This window comes from Vollenhovia emeryi, unplaced genomic scaffold (assembly GCF_000949405.1).
Source record: "Vollenhovia emeryi isolate VEMERY1.0 unplaced genomic scaffold, V.emery_V1.0 DF939212.1, whole genome shotgun sequence".
In the NCBI taxonomy this organism is placed as follows: Eukaryota; Metazoa; Arthropoda; class Insecta; order Hymenoptera; family Formicidae; genus Vollenhovia; species Vollenhovia emeryi.
The window spans coordinates 769,170-785,344 of NW_011967154.1; the positions used below are offsets into that span (position 1 = coordinate 769,170).

Consider the following 16,175-nt stretch of genomic DNA (forward strand, 5'->3'; position numbering starts at 1 on the left):
TATTCGGGCGCGTGTGACCTGCCGCGCTGAAAGCCGCGTTACGTTTTAATTTGCGTCATATACCCGCTTGCCCGCTACATGATACAATCGCGGTGCGGAGGTAATCCTTTAAATATTCTATATCGGCTAAAACATTAATTTCAAGCCGCGGCCGTTTATAACGCGCGTGATAGCTAATTAAATTCCGCGCTGTGCCCGAACCTTTTTCGATGGGTTTTCGTTCGATTTGCTGAAACTGTGACGAAACCGGGCGTTGTGCTGCTCGAAGTAATCTATTTGAAATAGAAGTGGGACGATAACGTCTTGTTAGGTAATGGAATTGTCCCCGTGAGAATTTTTACGTGACAGGAGACAAATAATCGTCGTATATTCGAAACGCAGGGCACGTGATTAAATGAATAATAACTGACAGTTGTCGCTGTCGCAATTTTTCACCGCGTTTGCCTTTAATTACCCTAATTAAGGAACGGGGAAGAAAACGTGCACTAATACGAACAATAAATTAACATTAGCTCCTTATTAATAACGTAGCTCCTTGCAGCTCGCTAATTAATGTAATTGATTGTACGCTATCTTCACTCGTGAATTAGAAATTGCTCGACATGCATCCTTCCCGGCAAATTGCAGCGCCTGTGCGCTTGCGGCAAAATGCACGCCGCGTACGATGAGCATATTGTTTCGCGCCGGACGATTGAAAACACGTGTGCCGGGCCGTCTCGATTGACTTGGCGAATCAGAACGGGCCCAAACAATAATGATACCATAATTACCTCGCGATGCGTGTCGGTTGCATAGTAGCATCTCTCGCGATCGAATCGCACGCGCTATTTCCGGAGAGGGAGGGGAAACTATTTCTCGCGTACGCTCCCTCGCTTCTCCTGGAGCCTTTTTCCCCCCTCGGGCCAGGCGACAAGCTCGTCGTCGCTTCCCCGGAATACTCGTCGAACGAACAAGAGCTCCTTCGAGCGCGTCGCGGCGCCAACTGGAGAATTTTCACGAGTGCACGAGTCAGACGGTTCCGACCATCTGACGCATGCGTCGCGCTTCGGCTCCAGAGGTTCGCAAGAAAAACGGCACGGGAGGAGAAGAAAGAAAGAAAGAGGTAAGGACGATGCCTCCTGGCAACATTAGGGTGCTCGCGGAAACCTTTCGCGATATCGTCGAATGCGGAAGTGCCCCGGAAGATCCGTAAAATCGGATCAACTCGTACGGAGTTGGAAGATCAGATACGCGTCCCCTTCGGCCGAGATGCGAAAACGCGAGAGTGGCTAAAATCCGTGACGGCGGCGGTGAGGTGAAATTAATAAGACGACGGTACGAAGTGTGGGTAACAAGATGACGCTAATCACGACGCGGAGTTCTATAAATATACTAAACCTTAATCTAATCGTGTCCTCTGCACTCGCTCGTCCACGGCGCGAGCTCTTATCTGATATTCATACGTTCGGTGCCACCGCCCGGCTTGGGAAACACTCGGGAGTGCCTCCGCATGACGGATAAACTTGCGAAATAGCGTAACACGGAAGAATGATAATTGGAGCAGAGTTCATTACGCGGAATGCATGGCGACACCGTAGTCGGGACAATAAAGCACCAAAGGGTAACACTTTTTTGACCAAAAGAATTTCAGTCGGAAAAAATGGAGAGCCGGTTTTTGTGAGGTTTAAGGTCTCGTTTAAGGTCCATTTCTATCTTTTCTAGATGCTCCGCGTGCATACAAAAGTAGGAGAGTGAGAGATGGCTGAAATCTGAATACTGTATGAGATATTTTACGTTTTTTTTTTATTCCGGAATAAAACATACGCAATATCAAGGATCTGTTCTGGAATGAAATCTATGTAATTTCGAAGATTTGTTGCCGAATAAAATATATATAAATTTCAGGACACACTCCGATTTGTATTCTGGGTGTCTGTCTCACCCCCCCCCCTGAGGGCACAAATGGAGGCAATTTACCTCTGAAATACGTCACAATTATTATAAAGAAACTCATTTTTGTCGAAAGCGCCGAAATTTCTCGCCCATCTGTGTAATTAACGTGTTATTTCACGCGCAGGACGTTCTGCGATAAAAACTTTACGCAGGGTGTAGACTTTAACAAGAGTCGAGTCGATGCCCTTGCAATCTACTTTAATCGCGCGACACACGGTAACTTTTACAATGAGAGGGGGACGAGATGATGTTCGTCTGGGCTACCTGGACAGCTAGACGCCGTTACCCTAGACTGCGAAGGATTGAGATTTATGGCTCGTAACCACCTTCGCTCAACGACCACGGGGAGGAGGGTGTCGTCCTGTATATCGGCACCGTAAATTGCGTGGGGCAGCTTTCCACGAGCGGATTCTTCGATGATCCGCCGTCGAACTTTCAGCATTCCAGCTTGTGCTTCACGAAAGGGTCAGTTACCCATGATAGCCTTGATCGACTAATCCGAGGTAGTTTCTAACTCGGAATATTAGCTAATTCCAGCGTTCCGCATCCCTTTCTAACAGTAAGTCGCGGCTCTAACTATGACGTAAATGGAGAAAGTTGGAAATAAGATGAAGAGAAGGGGTGACAGTGGCGCGTTTATGTTTCTTACATCCCTAGACGCTCCATTTGTATACCCTCGAGACGTTCATGACTCATGCTGTCTTTTCACATTCTCCTACCACAGTTTTTTTAACACAAAATTTAACAGAGATTTAAAAATTATTGATTAGAAAGTTATTCAAAGGGAATGTTGGATTTTTTAAATACATTATTGTACAACAAGTAAACAAAGGAGGCCAATTTTTACGAGCATAAAAGATGACATTGTAATATATATTTGTAAAAAAGCAAAGATGTTACAATTGAAACATAAGATTGCGGACGCGTTTCGGCACACAGTGCTTTCATCAGCGCGAAGTTGTCTCCACAAAGCATTGACCACAACCGTTGCGTCCACTTGCCTCAGCAACGTTTTTAACTTTTGACTAATCCTGTCTATTTCAACTGATCAACTTTGTATTACTTACAATTATGTACTAGGTGATTTAACTATTTCATTTTCATTTTGCGCTGATGAAAGCACTGTGTGCCGAAACGCGTCCGCTATCTTATATTTCAATGTAACATCTTGGATTTTTTACAAATCTATATTATATTGTCAATTTTTATGCTCGTAAAAATTGGCCTCTTTTGTTTACTTGACATTATTATGTTTATCTCAAGTTTACATGCGATATACAATATGTGTACGTATGGATTCCCGATTTTTCGAACTTTATTAATTTTTTACATTTCATAAATTCCGGACTTATTGTCAGTCGCAACTTAAGAAACAAAATAATAGAAACAATTTGCAAAGCAAATTAGTGATAATAAGCAACTAAATCTAAAAATAAATGTTGGATACATTTTAACTTACACGTGTCACAACTCAATGTTTATCACACGTTGTAACAGCAAGGAGTCCGTGTAGCATTTGTGTTTCGCACGAAAAGATTTTCGAGCTCGCCGAGAGTGGCACGTGAGACTACTTCGGCCAAAATGGAGAGTGAATTATGCGCTTGATCCACGGGGAGTAGAACTTAAGAACCCGTGTGCCTCGGTATGGGGTCCGCAACGAAGGGCGAGGAGAACTCACGAAAAGAGATTTCTGCGTATCTCCGAACACTACGAGTTACTACTGCAAGTCCTCGTAGAATCGATATTTCTTTTATCATAATATTCCTATACGTTTCACTAAGGTATCACAACCACGAGCGGTCGTTATCGTAGAACACCTCTTTCTCCCAGAGATACTCATGCACTCGATAATACTTCAATAACCGCGTTGAAAAGAAATTGATTAGCGTTTTCGCATTACGCGATTTCACGAGATCCAGTTGTCCGTCGTCGATTACGGTACCAGTTTCTTCTACGATCGGAAATCATGAATAAGATAATGCCTCTAAAGAAGATGAACATAAAGCATAAGTAAACAGCAAGTGTATCGACTTTAAACGTTAAAACTGCTCAAGTGGTCAAAGTAATTGATTTATAATTTCTCGTCAAACGACTCAAATTTGTGAAATTGCATTTTCTAATAGCTTTTACATTATTTACAATGTGTAAATGATTAAATTGATCTATTTCTTTTTGTGAAAAAAATATGTAATATTTTGAAATAGTAGAAATTATATATGTATACTCAATAATTATAGCGTTAGGGCGTAATACTAGATCATTTAACCGGGTATCCAGCCGAAATTGAATCTAACGAGACGAAAAATACTGAGCTGCTGTCCGCCGTGGATTATAAGGAAGAACTAATGACCCCCTTGTTTTCCGCTAAAAATTGATATAGTTCCATACGCCGGGTCGTCTACGAGGGTGCAGGCAAATTCCGAGCTCGACGGACGTTTCTCGCAAGTTTTATTTCGACGTGCGAATTTGCTGTGTAAATACCTGTCGCAATATCCAGCCGAAATAAACTGTCGCAAATCCGTCGCGCCGAATATTGCTGCCGTCACCGCCACTTTGTGACAGACCGTTGAAATAATCGAGCACGCGAGGGTTTGCCGAACAGTATGTGTGCGTGACAGGAAAGGATAGTTCTCTAGGGGCTGTTGGACGATCCCGTAAATACGGGCTCGCCGGGATTGGCCCTTGCCACGTTGGGCTGAATTCCTATGAAATTCGAGACATTGCGCGAAGATGCCGTCTTCACCTCCTGTCGAAATTTAACCCCGATAGTTCCGCTACGTTTATTAATTAAATTTGGACGTTTATTGGGTCGCCCCACTCAACCGCATCGACACCTAATTCTCTTGACATTATCGCCGACTTGTCTCGTTAAAGCCTGATCTAATATCTGTCTATGCTCTTTGCGTCTAGAAACATTCTATTTTGTAGCCAATAAACACGTTTAAAAAGCTTGTGCTAGCTGATAACCTGAATATTATACATTGCACAATCGTGCATCGTCGGCAAATTTTAAGCGTACCGATTCGCCTGTTTAAAATACAATAGAATGTTTCTCGTTGCGAAAATACATTGTATATTAGACTTAAGTGTTTTTTTTCATACATGGCACGAATACTTGCTGCCGTGAAAGGAATATTTTTCTTTTATCAGTAAATTGACGAAATATACGATCTATAAACGCAAGTCAGTCGCAACACCAAAGCATAAAATATTTTTCAGCTACCATACGTTCGCTGTGTAAAAACTGTACCAGCTACGCCCCAAGTTCTTCCTTTCTTTCCTCAGCATGCTCGCTGCGGAAACTGCGCACGGGAGGCCCCGATCTCGTAGGATCTCTTTAACTTTCGCCTCTACACTCGCGCCTTGCGAAGGTGAACTGACAATTCTCCCCCTCGCGCGTTTCAATGCAAAACCGCAGGCGGCGTTTATGGCAACCGTAAAAACGTACGTGTATACGACGAAAGCGATGAAAAACAGCGTCATTGTAAATGTACTTTATCGCACCTCTGTTCGCGCCTCTACCATGAAATGTAAATTGACTTGAGTCTAACTGCCGACTAACTCGTCGCCAATTTAATTTATTAGAGGCTTAAAGGTCCGACGACATAGGGAAAAGCTATCCTTTTTTTTCGGAGTTACTGTTCCAACGGATTACGTTTCAAGACTGATAAATAATCAGCAATTAAAACAACAGTTAAAATGTTGAAAAAGGTATAGAAAATTCACTACAATATTGTCCGGTCAAGAAGACAAAATTAGCTTGATCAAAAATGGTTTTTTTTTTTATCGTTTGGTTGATTTAGCGATCCAAAAGTTTCACTTCATATAATTTATATTACCTATAATTTAATTTGACTGTCATCTTGCATCATACATTTCTTTGAATACTTTTGGTTCATATTTAAAGTGCTATTAGATTTTTTATTACGGTTTTATTTTCTAAGATATCTTAATCGAGAGGTTTATCTAATGTAAAATTCCGGATAAACTACTTGATCGCACCTCGATGTCATCATGCACTGACTCTTATCGGGCGCTCCTTGTTTTTTTTTTAATGTACTTGATGACGCTCCCGCATCGCATGATTTTAATCTTCTACCGGAAAAACGGGAACGACTCCCGTCTCATCGAGCGTCACGTTCGTTTTTCTTGCAGACGAGAAACGTGAAAGGATTACCTTCGCTCACTAGGAGCGAGCTTGGTGATGTTAGTCGTCATCGAGATATTTTTCACGTATTTAAGGGTAGATGCGCACATCGGGCCAGGAAATGAAAAATAACGGTGCTGCAGAGGGATTAAGTAAGTTTTGCGTTAGCACTGAGTCGGCTACTAAAATTCTCAATCGTTTACTCAGCTTCTTGAAATAAATACAGATTAACCTTCACCAAATCAATGATTTTCTTTCTGGTTTTCAAGTCTCATTGTTGACGCGAAGAAATTGCAAATTTCCGACAGTACTTTATCGTGTATGATACACTGTAAAAAAGTATATAAAATTACATACTTGATAAGTGTAGCGATTATATTATTAATAACGGAAATATATAAAATGTACTTTTACAAAACAATTTTCTTTACTCTTTGTTGTGTAAATACTTATACATGACGAAAAATTACAAAAAATTGCAAAACTTACACAATTAAAAGCACACAGTTACTTATTACATAAGGTAATAATTTTTACCTACAAGGTGTAAATTTACTGACGTATGTAGATACACACCTTTAATAGATGGTCTCAATATTATCCACTATAATAATTGTAATTTTATATATAATTTTTTCACATTGTACCTAATCACGTGCAAATACACATATGGAGCAGGAGGAAGAAATAAAACAGAGCATATTCATAAAAATATCCGCTTTATTCTCTCAACTCTGCGTGTCCCAATCGATATATACGACATAAGTTATATAAGTATAACAGGTGTAACCAAGGCCGTGTTTACCTTCGATGGGGCAACATCTTTGCTAGTTAGAACTTTCAGCTAGTGTTTATAGGTAGACATGACCCTGAATGTAACGACAATGTGTGTATATAATAGTAAGTACCATAGTCAATCGCGGATCTATCTTTTCAGTGGTCTGTCTAATGTTTCTAAAAGATTAATATTCCTACGGAGATCTCTTCTCAAAGAAAGTTAGATTTAGCAATATATAACGAATTTATAGATCTATAATTAGTAATTAACAAAATAACGAACGTACATTTCAAAACTAAGAAGAACATTGCAAACGTCACGACTTAAAAGCAATACATTTCGGCACATTCTGCGAGCTATAAATTTTTGTATACTCTTATGATTAGGAAGCTGAGCTTCATTATTGTACCAATAGATCCGCCATTGATAATTACATTAATCCTAGTACAATAGTATCGCATAATATCGCGAGAGGACACATATTGTTAGATAAGTTTATTGTACCGTTTAATTCGGTCGCTTGTCTAAAAGTAAAATTACGAATCGCGATACAAAAGTGTCCGCACAAGATGGGATTCTCGTACCAAGAAAATATTCAGCGCGTGCGTCATGGGAAAACAGAAAATGGAAATGTTTCTCTAAATGCCTACGGAAAACCGACTACAAAAGGCGCGTCGAAAAAGGCGCTCGTATCGTCGCTCGCATTTTTCACGTTAGAAATCGCAACATTGCATAATATTGTGGAACGTCAAGATGAGCAGTTACCCTAATCGAATATTTCACTAGGAAAAAGAGAGAAGCTAAACAAGAAATGTCTCAACTAATGTTGGATTGAACGGTGGACAACGAAAGCGGAAGAGGATTGAGAAATCCGCGATCGAGTGAAATGCATATACTAAAGTTACCCTGTTAAAATATGAAGCATCTCGATCGTGAATAAGCCACGATTACTCATCGCTATGCGTATGCAATACAAAATTTTTTTATATCCTCGTTGAAAAATGGTTTTCGGTTAAATGTGGATCTAATTTTGCACGTTTCCAAAATAATTTTGTCATCATTTTTTAATTATTGTCCACTCTAGTCTGTTTTCAACTTTGAAAACAGATATAAAAGTCACTAGCTACATCTGAATTATAAAGAGAATGTGAAAGTGAATCCCGACTCAAATTGCCGACTTCTATAACTTTTTGGCCGTGTATGATTGAGCATTTCCTGTATTTTAAATTGTTACAAATATGATGAATTCAATTCTGCCAATGCTAATTTATAAAATATTTTTAATTTTGCTGTTGCATGTTCCGCGTTAAATCATTAACGCAATTCACATTATAATCGTTAAGCGAGTACATTGGCGAGTTATTTTTGTGTGATTCATTCTTATCCTTGTGTTTGAACATGTTACATTATTTAAATACCTTGACCTTTTGAAAAAGACAGTCATTTGTGATTTACTTTTTAAGTACTTTATAAATTTCAATTGATTTTGCATTTTCTTTCATTGAAAATTTAATAGTGTTGCGTTGCAACAATCGGCGGTCTTTTGCTCATTTCTATTCCTCGCTCACCTATTTGAAAAACTTAGTACATTTGCGGATACAAAGTATTTTTCTTTCCTTTTCTCCTTCCTCCTCTAACGAGAGAAAATGTAACATAAATTTGACAATAAGAAACACACACACACACACACACACACACACACACACACACACACACACACTCTCTCTCTCTCTCTCTCTCTCTCTCTCTCTCTCTCTCTCTCTCTCTCTCTCTCTCTCACATATTCAGTTCACCCTTGTTTCGCCTATTGTCGCGCTCTCGTTTGTCCCTTCAATCCTAAAGCCTCAAAGACAGCCTGAAAGATTCGCAAATTATAGGCGCAATCGTCGCAAAATGTGGTCTATCACGATTTATCCTCAGTCGTACTCGCGAGAGGATTTGTGGAAAAGAGCGTGCCGTTCCTCTTCAGTAGATGGGACTTTTGAAGTCGCAGACCTCACCGCTCTCGGCATTTTACTTACTGTACTGAAATCCCTGTTGATTCCATTACCACCGGAAATGCTGAAAAAGACACCGAAACATTAAAAAGATTTCAAATGGAGTAAAAGTGAGCAAGGCTGCTATTATTCATAACAGTTATTTATTATTACGCAAATATATCACTTTGCTGTATTCGGTAAACGAACTCATTAAGTCTCTCATGCATTAATTAGATACAGTTTAAATAAATTTTTACGAGAATCTTTTTTTTTATTTTCTGGAAAGAAATAGAGAATGCGAGGATTGATGACAATCTATACATGACAGGTTATCTCGATACATACACGACATCAGTTTTGTCATCCTCGTCGTCTGGCTCTACTTCATCACTCGGTACCGTGAAATACGTATTCGCGGACGCTGGTCGGAATTTGTAGCCTGTTAGAACGAAGAATGCATAGGTTGCCATTTCTCGGAACGTTTCATCGAGCCATTGGTAGTCGAAGCGCACTGTAATCTACGAAGGGAAGACGGTTATCAAAATTTTTCGTCATACATCAAAGAACGGTTCGTGACCCGCGACCGTAATCGTAAGATTGATACGTGCAAATCACCGTAAATCACGAAATCGCGTACCTTGAGTATGTACATTATAATACGAGTGAAGTATATGTAGAAGACTATCATAATGTAGAAATGCTTAAATAGCATGAGCTTGCGCAAGTTCATCGCCGCTTTATCGTTCGTGCGGGCAACCTCTTCTAAATGCCTAATACTCCACACCACCGGAAATAGAATTGCGCCACAACACACCAAATCGACAAGTATGAACATATCCCGCGAAGTCTCGCGACGTAAATTACCCACGTCGCTCTCCTCGATTATTATCTCAGCCACATTTGCCAACACCTACGAAGAAATGTATTTCTGTTACCACATCACGCTCATTATATGCGCACATGCAATTTGCACACTTTAAGTTTTCGATTTTTAATGCCTCGATAATAAAGAAGAATATTAAAATTGTGTTTCAACTAAAATTGATTGAAGAACGAAGTTTTGCATCTTTTAAATTTAGTTCTAATAATTTTACATTTAGTTTAAATTGAGGCGTTTTTGGGGACCGAAACGATATTAATACGTCAACTGCCGCAATATTCAGTGATCGGCATCTAATTTTTTAGTAATATCCTGATGGTCACCGGTGACTAATACGAGATTTTTAACATGCTCGTAAAATATTAATGTTACCTAATATAAAGTGTTGAATGTCACAAACTGCTGGATGACAACATTAAGTGAAAAATGCGCAACTCAATATATTACTTGTGATTATGTAGCCTAGTGTAATCATATTGCACAATATTTTATCATTATATCCTTACGATAATAAAACTTCTACTGTGGTGTACACATACGCACAAAACTCATTGGGCAGTTAACGTGCTAATAGAAGAAAGAACTGATTGCTTAACCTACAAGTAAGAAAAAGACATCGATGTTTACTTGCAATGGTATGACCAGCATGAAGAGTTTCTTCTCCTTATCCGAAAGAATGTGTTTTATAAAATTCCATCCCGTACCGATGAGCACAATAGTGATGAAGAGAACGGCGCCTTTCAGAAGATGAGTAATATAGTATAAAATCGCCCACGCTTCGACGTGCTCACCCTTGGTCTGGATGAAGTGGTAATTTATACCGTGGAACAGCAGTGAGAAGGACTTCAGGTACACCAGGACAGCCATTAAGTAGTGGATTTTGAATACAGAATGCCTATATCACACGAATAACGTTCACAGTTTATTCCTCTAAACGACTCGTATTGCCACGTTCCACTTACTTGCTTTTGTTAAGAATAAACACCCAGAAGCAGCCGGACAAGAAGAAGAGCAGCGCCATCGTGAAATACAGAGCCGGCAATGGCATTTCGCCGGCGCTGAGGAAGTTATCGTTATTAATCTCCGCGATTTGCACCTGCGGAAAGGAATGTTTCTTCAGCGTGATGAACGTTCGCTTAATCCCCTAATCGTCCACCAAGTAAGCTCACCGTGAAATCCACGAGCAGCGGCTCCTTGTTATTGTCGTAGTTCTGACAATTGTGAAAATAGAGATTGTACAGGCCCTCCTCCTCCTCGCTGGCGACATACATGACGAGGCTCGTGTTGTACGATCTCTCGCCCTCGGGTGTCGTCTCCATCGTCATCGGCAGTCTCAGGCGAGAGCACGCGTTGCTATCCGACCCGAGCCTCGGGTCATTGCCGCGACCGGCGGCCTTCTCGAGCACTGCGCAGACGAATTTTTATCTAGCGTTAAATTCCGGAAAATAAAAGGCGTGAAAGGTCCGCCCGCGCGAAAGGTGGTCCCGCGGCATAGCCTCGGATGAGTCGTCGTCGGCGTGTTCGCAAATTGAGGCAATTGAGGCGAGACATCGCTGGTGACGGACGTACTATGCGCAAAACAGACAGTTACCTAACCGAATCTTTCAAAATACCTAAGTTTTGTGTTATTTATAAGATCGGGGTCGAGTTAATTATAGCGTCCCTCATCTGCGGCGGCGTTCGATCACCGATGTCGCCTCGTGACCGCATGCTCATCGATCATCGTTAAAAGCATTCGCCCGAATAACGCGAATTATGTGCTTCGAGCGTCGTAAGTTCGCTTGTTCGCGAATTCCTAAATTCGGTCATATTTGTACAGTCTGTTGCTTGAACACCCTTTTCTTTTAAGGATTGCTTTTTCAGAGGCCTCGTTTCAAAGATACAGGATGTTAAAGGTCTCATAAGAGTATCGGTTCTTTTTTAACGAAGAAAGGCTCAATCTAAAATCGTAGTAATTGTATGTTTAACAAAGATCTCTCGTTGCATTGTGTGTTTGTTAATATTAATATAAATTAATATTATGAATCACTAACATACAATGTCTTCACGTCGTAAGATTGGGGAATGAAATCGATCGTTGGCTCTCGAAATGAAATTGTCAGGACAATAATAATTGCTGTACGCGGCAAATGACTCGTTTCAGGACTATAAGCCAAGTCTCCAGTTTGCACCTGTTCTACCCGTTGCAGTTTACATCTCTAATATTAGTCGGTGGAGAAGTGTCGAAAATATCTGGCAAATACCGTGATGGTTTATTTTCGATACACAGCGCACGCATTGCTGATAACATTTACCAGACGTCGTTTTTCGCGTATGTCCTAGATGGGATTTCATCGCTCTATTCATAGCAAATGGCAATTTAGAGCGGGATTTTTCGAGGCAAGTCGCGTCTGAGATCAGCTCCCGGATTGTGCAAGACGCGTGGAAGCTAAACGAGATATCTGCCACCGCCTATCCGTCTTCTCGCATAATTATCACGTTTTTAAGCATATGCCAAATGTTGCAGGTCCAACGCACATGTCGCGCGTTGTGCAATATTGTTAAGTATAAACGCAGCTCGCGTGGAGGAATTAACCGTCGGATTGACGTGGAAAATCGATGAGACGCGGCACGTACGCGGCGTCCCGTCCCGACATTTGTTAGATAATTTACTCTCGCGTTGACACGCCACCTCGCATAGTTTCACTGCCGCGTGACGGGGGTAGAAATAACTTGGGGTATTGCGATCCGATGCAGAGCGCCGCGACTCACCGTGCGACGTGTTCCGTTTTCTCCGTGGGAAGAGCGCGGTATCGCTGAATCTCTCCGACAGCGAACTCCTCTTTGTTCGATACCGCAACACCGCGCTGGAATCCCTGTAGATGTGCGCCGCGTGTACGTTGCTACTGCAGTTCACCTGCATTCTGCAACAGCGAAATCGAATTGCGAATCTCCAGCGTCGCTTGCCACGTGGCGATTGCGCGTTTCAATACATACGTTAAATTCTTTAAGTCCATGGTAAAGTATATGATCGAGCTGTCGTCCTTCTGTTCCGTCTTGAGATTCGTAACATTTTGCAGCAAGCACCCGTCCAGGTGATTGTGCACGTATGGATTAATGGCGTCGATCAGCGTTCGACCCAAGCTGAATCCAAACTGCGAACAAAATTAAGGTACTATTGCTGTGAACGATAGGAAAAGAAACTTATGTCATTTGCGTGATTTTACAATCGTTTACACTTGACTTTTGATTTTGCCAAAGAGATAACGTCAGATTCTAATAAGTCGTGGTGATAAATAAATTAAATTTAAAAATTTCAAGTAAATAAGAGGGTTCTCTTCGTACAGAGGATAGATAAGGATTTCTAGGAATCGATACAGACACTGTTAGTAACAACGATAATAAATAACGGCATGCGCCGCAAAATAAATAACGAAACGCTTTCGTGCGCTGTGTGCTGCAGCGTGAACAAGTCATTCACGAATCTAACAAGGCGATGATACATCCGCATATTCGCGCGCTTATTTATAAACGCGGGCGGCTCTCCTCGTGAGTGCGGAAGACAGAAACAGGTGTCTGTTGCTGCACGTCAGAGCGACGTCTTCTTGCAACTTCGCTGCCTCGCAATCGAGGCTCGATTACGAGAAAAACTGGGGCACGAGTCTTAGGACCACACCTTTCCTTTTATATTAGATGGAATAGTGGCTCGGAAAAATTTAATTATAGAGTAATTACCATCGGAAAGCCGCTGGACCTCAATAGTTACTTTGTGACGAGTGGGCAGATGGGATCATTTAAACGCCGCGCAGTAGAAGAAACTCGTCAGTTTTACTAGCATGTAGTGCAAAGGAAACGCACATGTAAGCGCTTGTAAAAATAAACGTTACGAAAAAGAGTCGACAACTCGCCCCTGGTTGCAGGGCGATGCGTAATATATATTTTCGAAAGGATGACTATTTGAATTCATAACTGAGAAGCGCTTTTAAAAACTATTACGCACATTTTCTAATATTAGTATCTGGAACAACTAACTCCGTTTTAAATTACGGAAATTATTAAAGGTACTTTTATTGAAATTGACTGTCGACCTTTGCGATCAGTCACGTTTTTAATTTTTTATAATGTTATTCCTGCATTCCACAAACGTACGTTCTTTTTGCTACGTGCTAATCGAAATGACGAATTTCTCCCGTAGACTTAATTCATTTTCTTCCGCCCATTTGTTAAAAAATAACAACTTAGTTCCAATCGCTTTCTGATGACCGTCCTGCATGAATAATACGAATATATTATTTATATTAAAAACAATATTAGGCTCGTATTAAATTAATAAGATTACATATAATGGGCCAATAAGCTAAACGAGCGATGTAGGTTTTTAAAACATTTTAATAAATAATGTGATGTGATCTTAGTCTATATAATTAAAACGGGAATAATAAAAGAATCCCTAAATACAAATAATTTAATCTAACGAACGTTTCGACAGTACTTGGTCTTCTTCAGCGTGTATATATTGAAAGTCAGAACGAACCCATTTTCCGGAGTAGTCAGTTTTTTAAAAAACAAATGGTTTTAAGTTGGTCCAGTAATATCAATCCTGTTCTACATTGGCAGATGTAAAAGGGATTGGTCAAGGTATGTCCAGCTAATTGTCGATGTTATAAAATAGTGTTTAAAAATTGCGTATGAGTCACACGCAAGACATGAGAGTGGAAGAACGAAGCCGTGATTCTCGAAGAAATTTTTAAACACTATTTTATAACATCGACAATTAGCTGGACACACCTTGACCAATCCCTTTTACATCTGCCAATGTAGAACAGGATTGATACTACTGGACCAACTTAAAACCATTTGTTTTTTAAAAACTGACTACTGGGATTAGTCTCCGGAAAATGGGTTCGTTCTGACTTTCAATATATACACGCTGAAAAAGACAAAGTACTGTCGAAACGTTCGTTAGATTAAATTATTTGTATTTAGGGATTCTTTTATTATTCCCGTTTTAATTATATACATAGACTAAGATCATATCACATTATTTATTAAAATGTTTTAAAAACCTACATCGCTCGTTTAGCTTATTGGCCCATTATATGTAATCATATTATTTATATAAAATAATATGAATAGTTACGTTAAAGTCAAAACGAAAAATTTGATTATAGAATTTGATTACTGATATTTGTAATAATATTAATACGATAGAATCGCGCTACCTAGTGCTGCAGCATTTTACATTAGACTTCGTGAAAGAGCTATTGATTTCTTCGTCGTTTACAGCCGCGGAGCAACTCTCGTTGTATTTTTGTTTTATAAAAAAAAGCATTGTCTCCAAATTTCCCATTGGAGCCTTGATTGATCCCACAGTGTACCGTGGATGTAAAGGCGGAATGTGGAAATTATGGATTGATTATTATTAGCATCTCACCACAGCCTTGCTCGCGCTTTCCGGTGTCAGCTTTTTCTCGGCGTCCGCCGGCTCGAACTTGAAGCCCGTGAGATTCACGGTCAGGATGCCACCCTTGTAGAAGCCGAATGTGCTCAGGGTAATGTAATGCCTCCCGTCTTTCTGAAATACGAACGACGCTTCTGTGAGCGAGGGGGATTCTCTGTTTCGTCGAAGGCAGGGCGGAAGGGACCGAAGGGTCGTTTTCTTTGAAAAGGGACAGGTTGGTGCGAGGGATCCGACGAATCGCGCCAGCATTTCTCGACTCTCATCTCTACGGGAGAACTTTTCATTCCCTGCTCCGGAAAAATCCTTGCGTTAGCGCCTATCTAGCCAGACGTCTATCAGCTGTCATCGATCGCGCAGTTGGTAGGACCGTAATTTTCTCGCGACGTGAAACGACGTAACGCGCTCCAAAATTATTGACGCACGCAATGATATCACTAACGATACCACTCGGTTCCCACGATTCCGTATGGCCGATACACGCCTCCTGTATACCACACGTTTTGACTCTATTTGACTCGCAAGGATCTTATCTTATCGCGCGCAAGAATCGATGATGACTCGATGAATAAAGCGATGAACGTGGACGCGTTTCGAAGCGCTGTCTCGGACTCGCGCATCGCTCTTTCACCCCCCCAGGTCATTATCAGGCGCGTGATTAACGATAATGACGGACGCGCCGTCTAGGAGACGCGACCAACCCGTATGTCCAGCTTGTGGATCCTCGCGCTCGCCGCGGCCACCAGCAGCAGGAGCGACAGGCAAACCGCGCTCGGCCGCATATTTTTCTCTCGGCTCTCGTCGCTGCCGCACCGTCTTCACGCTCGACCACCGCCGGGTGTCACATCACAAGGGAGAACGGCGCGCGCCGCGTCGGGAACGCTTCGCCTTCGCTCGTCGATACGCGAGCAGGAACTGAGGCGGTCCCGGCTGGCCTGGCACGGCCGGAAGCGGTCGGAACCACCAGGCTGGGCTGCTGGCCCACTGAACGCGACCTGCGATGTTGCGAGACGAAGGAACGC

General features: G+C 41.3%; 2 protein-coding genes and 1 long non-coding RNA gene across 5 annotated transcripts in view; 1 reads left to right on the forward strand and 2 right to left on the reverse strand.

Moving 5' to 3' along the window:
* The window catches only part of LOC105561083 (probable G-protein coupled receptor B0563.6), a 52,226-nt gene extending 48,437 nt beyond the window's left edge, over positions 1–3,789 (reverse strand). For 2 of the 3 annotated variants that reach the window (XM_012010746.1, XM_012010748.1), the window contains exon 1: positions 3,392–3,789. The gene's annotated coding sequence lies outside the window, so the exon portion shown is untranslated. Of the gene's footprint in view, positions 1–770; positions 799–3,391 lie in introns of those variants that run through there. The other variant, XM_012010747.1, reaches the window with a different exon arrangement.
* On the forward strand, positions 1,383–1,886 carry LOC105561082. Its single transcript, XR_001008877.1, has 2 exons — positions 1,383–1,600; positions 1,702–1,886. It is a non-coding gene; the product is annotated as an uncharacterized LOC105561082 (long non-coding RNA).
* A 4,780-nt stretch (positions 3,790–8,569) lies between the features above and the next one.
* Positions 8,570–16,040, reverse strand: LOC105561090 (protein GPR107). Its single transcript, XM_012010756.1, has 10 exons — positions 15,855–16,040; positions 15,130–15,270; positions 12,693–12,850; positions 12,468–12,619; positions 10,886–11,121; positions 10,679–10,812; positions 10,344–10,611; positions 9,474–9,746; positions 9,182–9,354; positions 8,570–8,918 (listed from the first exon to the last, which is right to left on the reverse strand). The coding sequence occupies exons 1-10, from the start codon at positions 15,933–15,935 to the stop codon at positions 8,774–8,776; spliced, it is 1,761 nt and encodes a 586-aa protein (XP_011866146.1). The 5' UTR covers positions 15,936–16,040; the 3' UTR covers positions 8,570–8,773.
* Between the last annotated feature and the right edge of the window lie 135 nt (positions 16,041–16,175).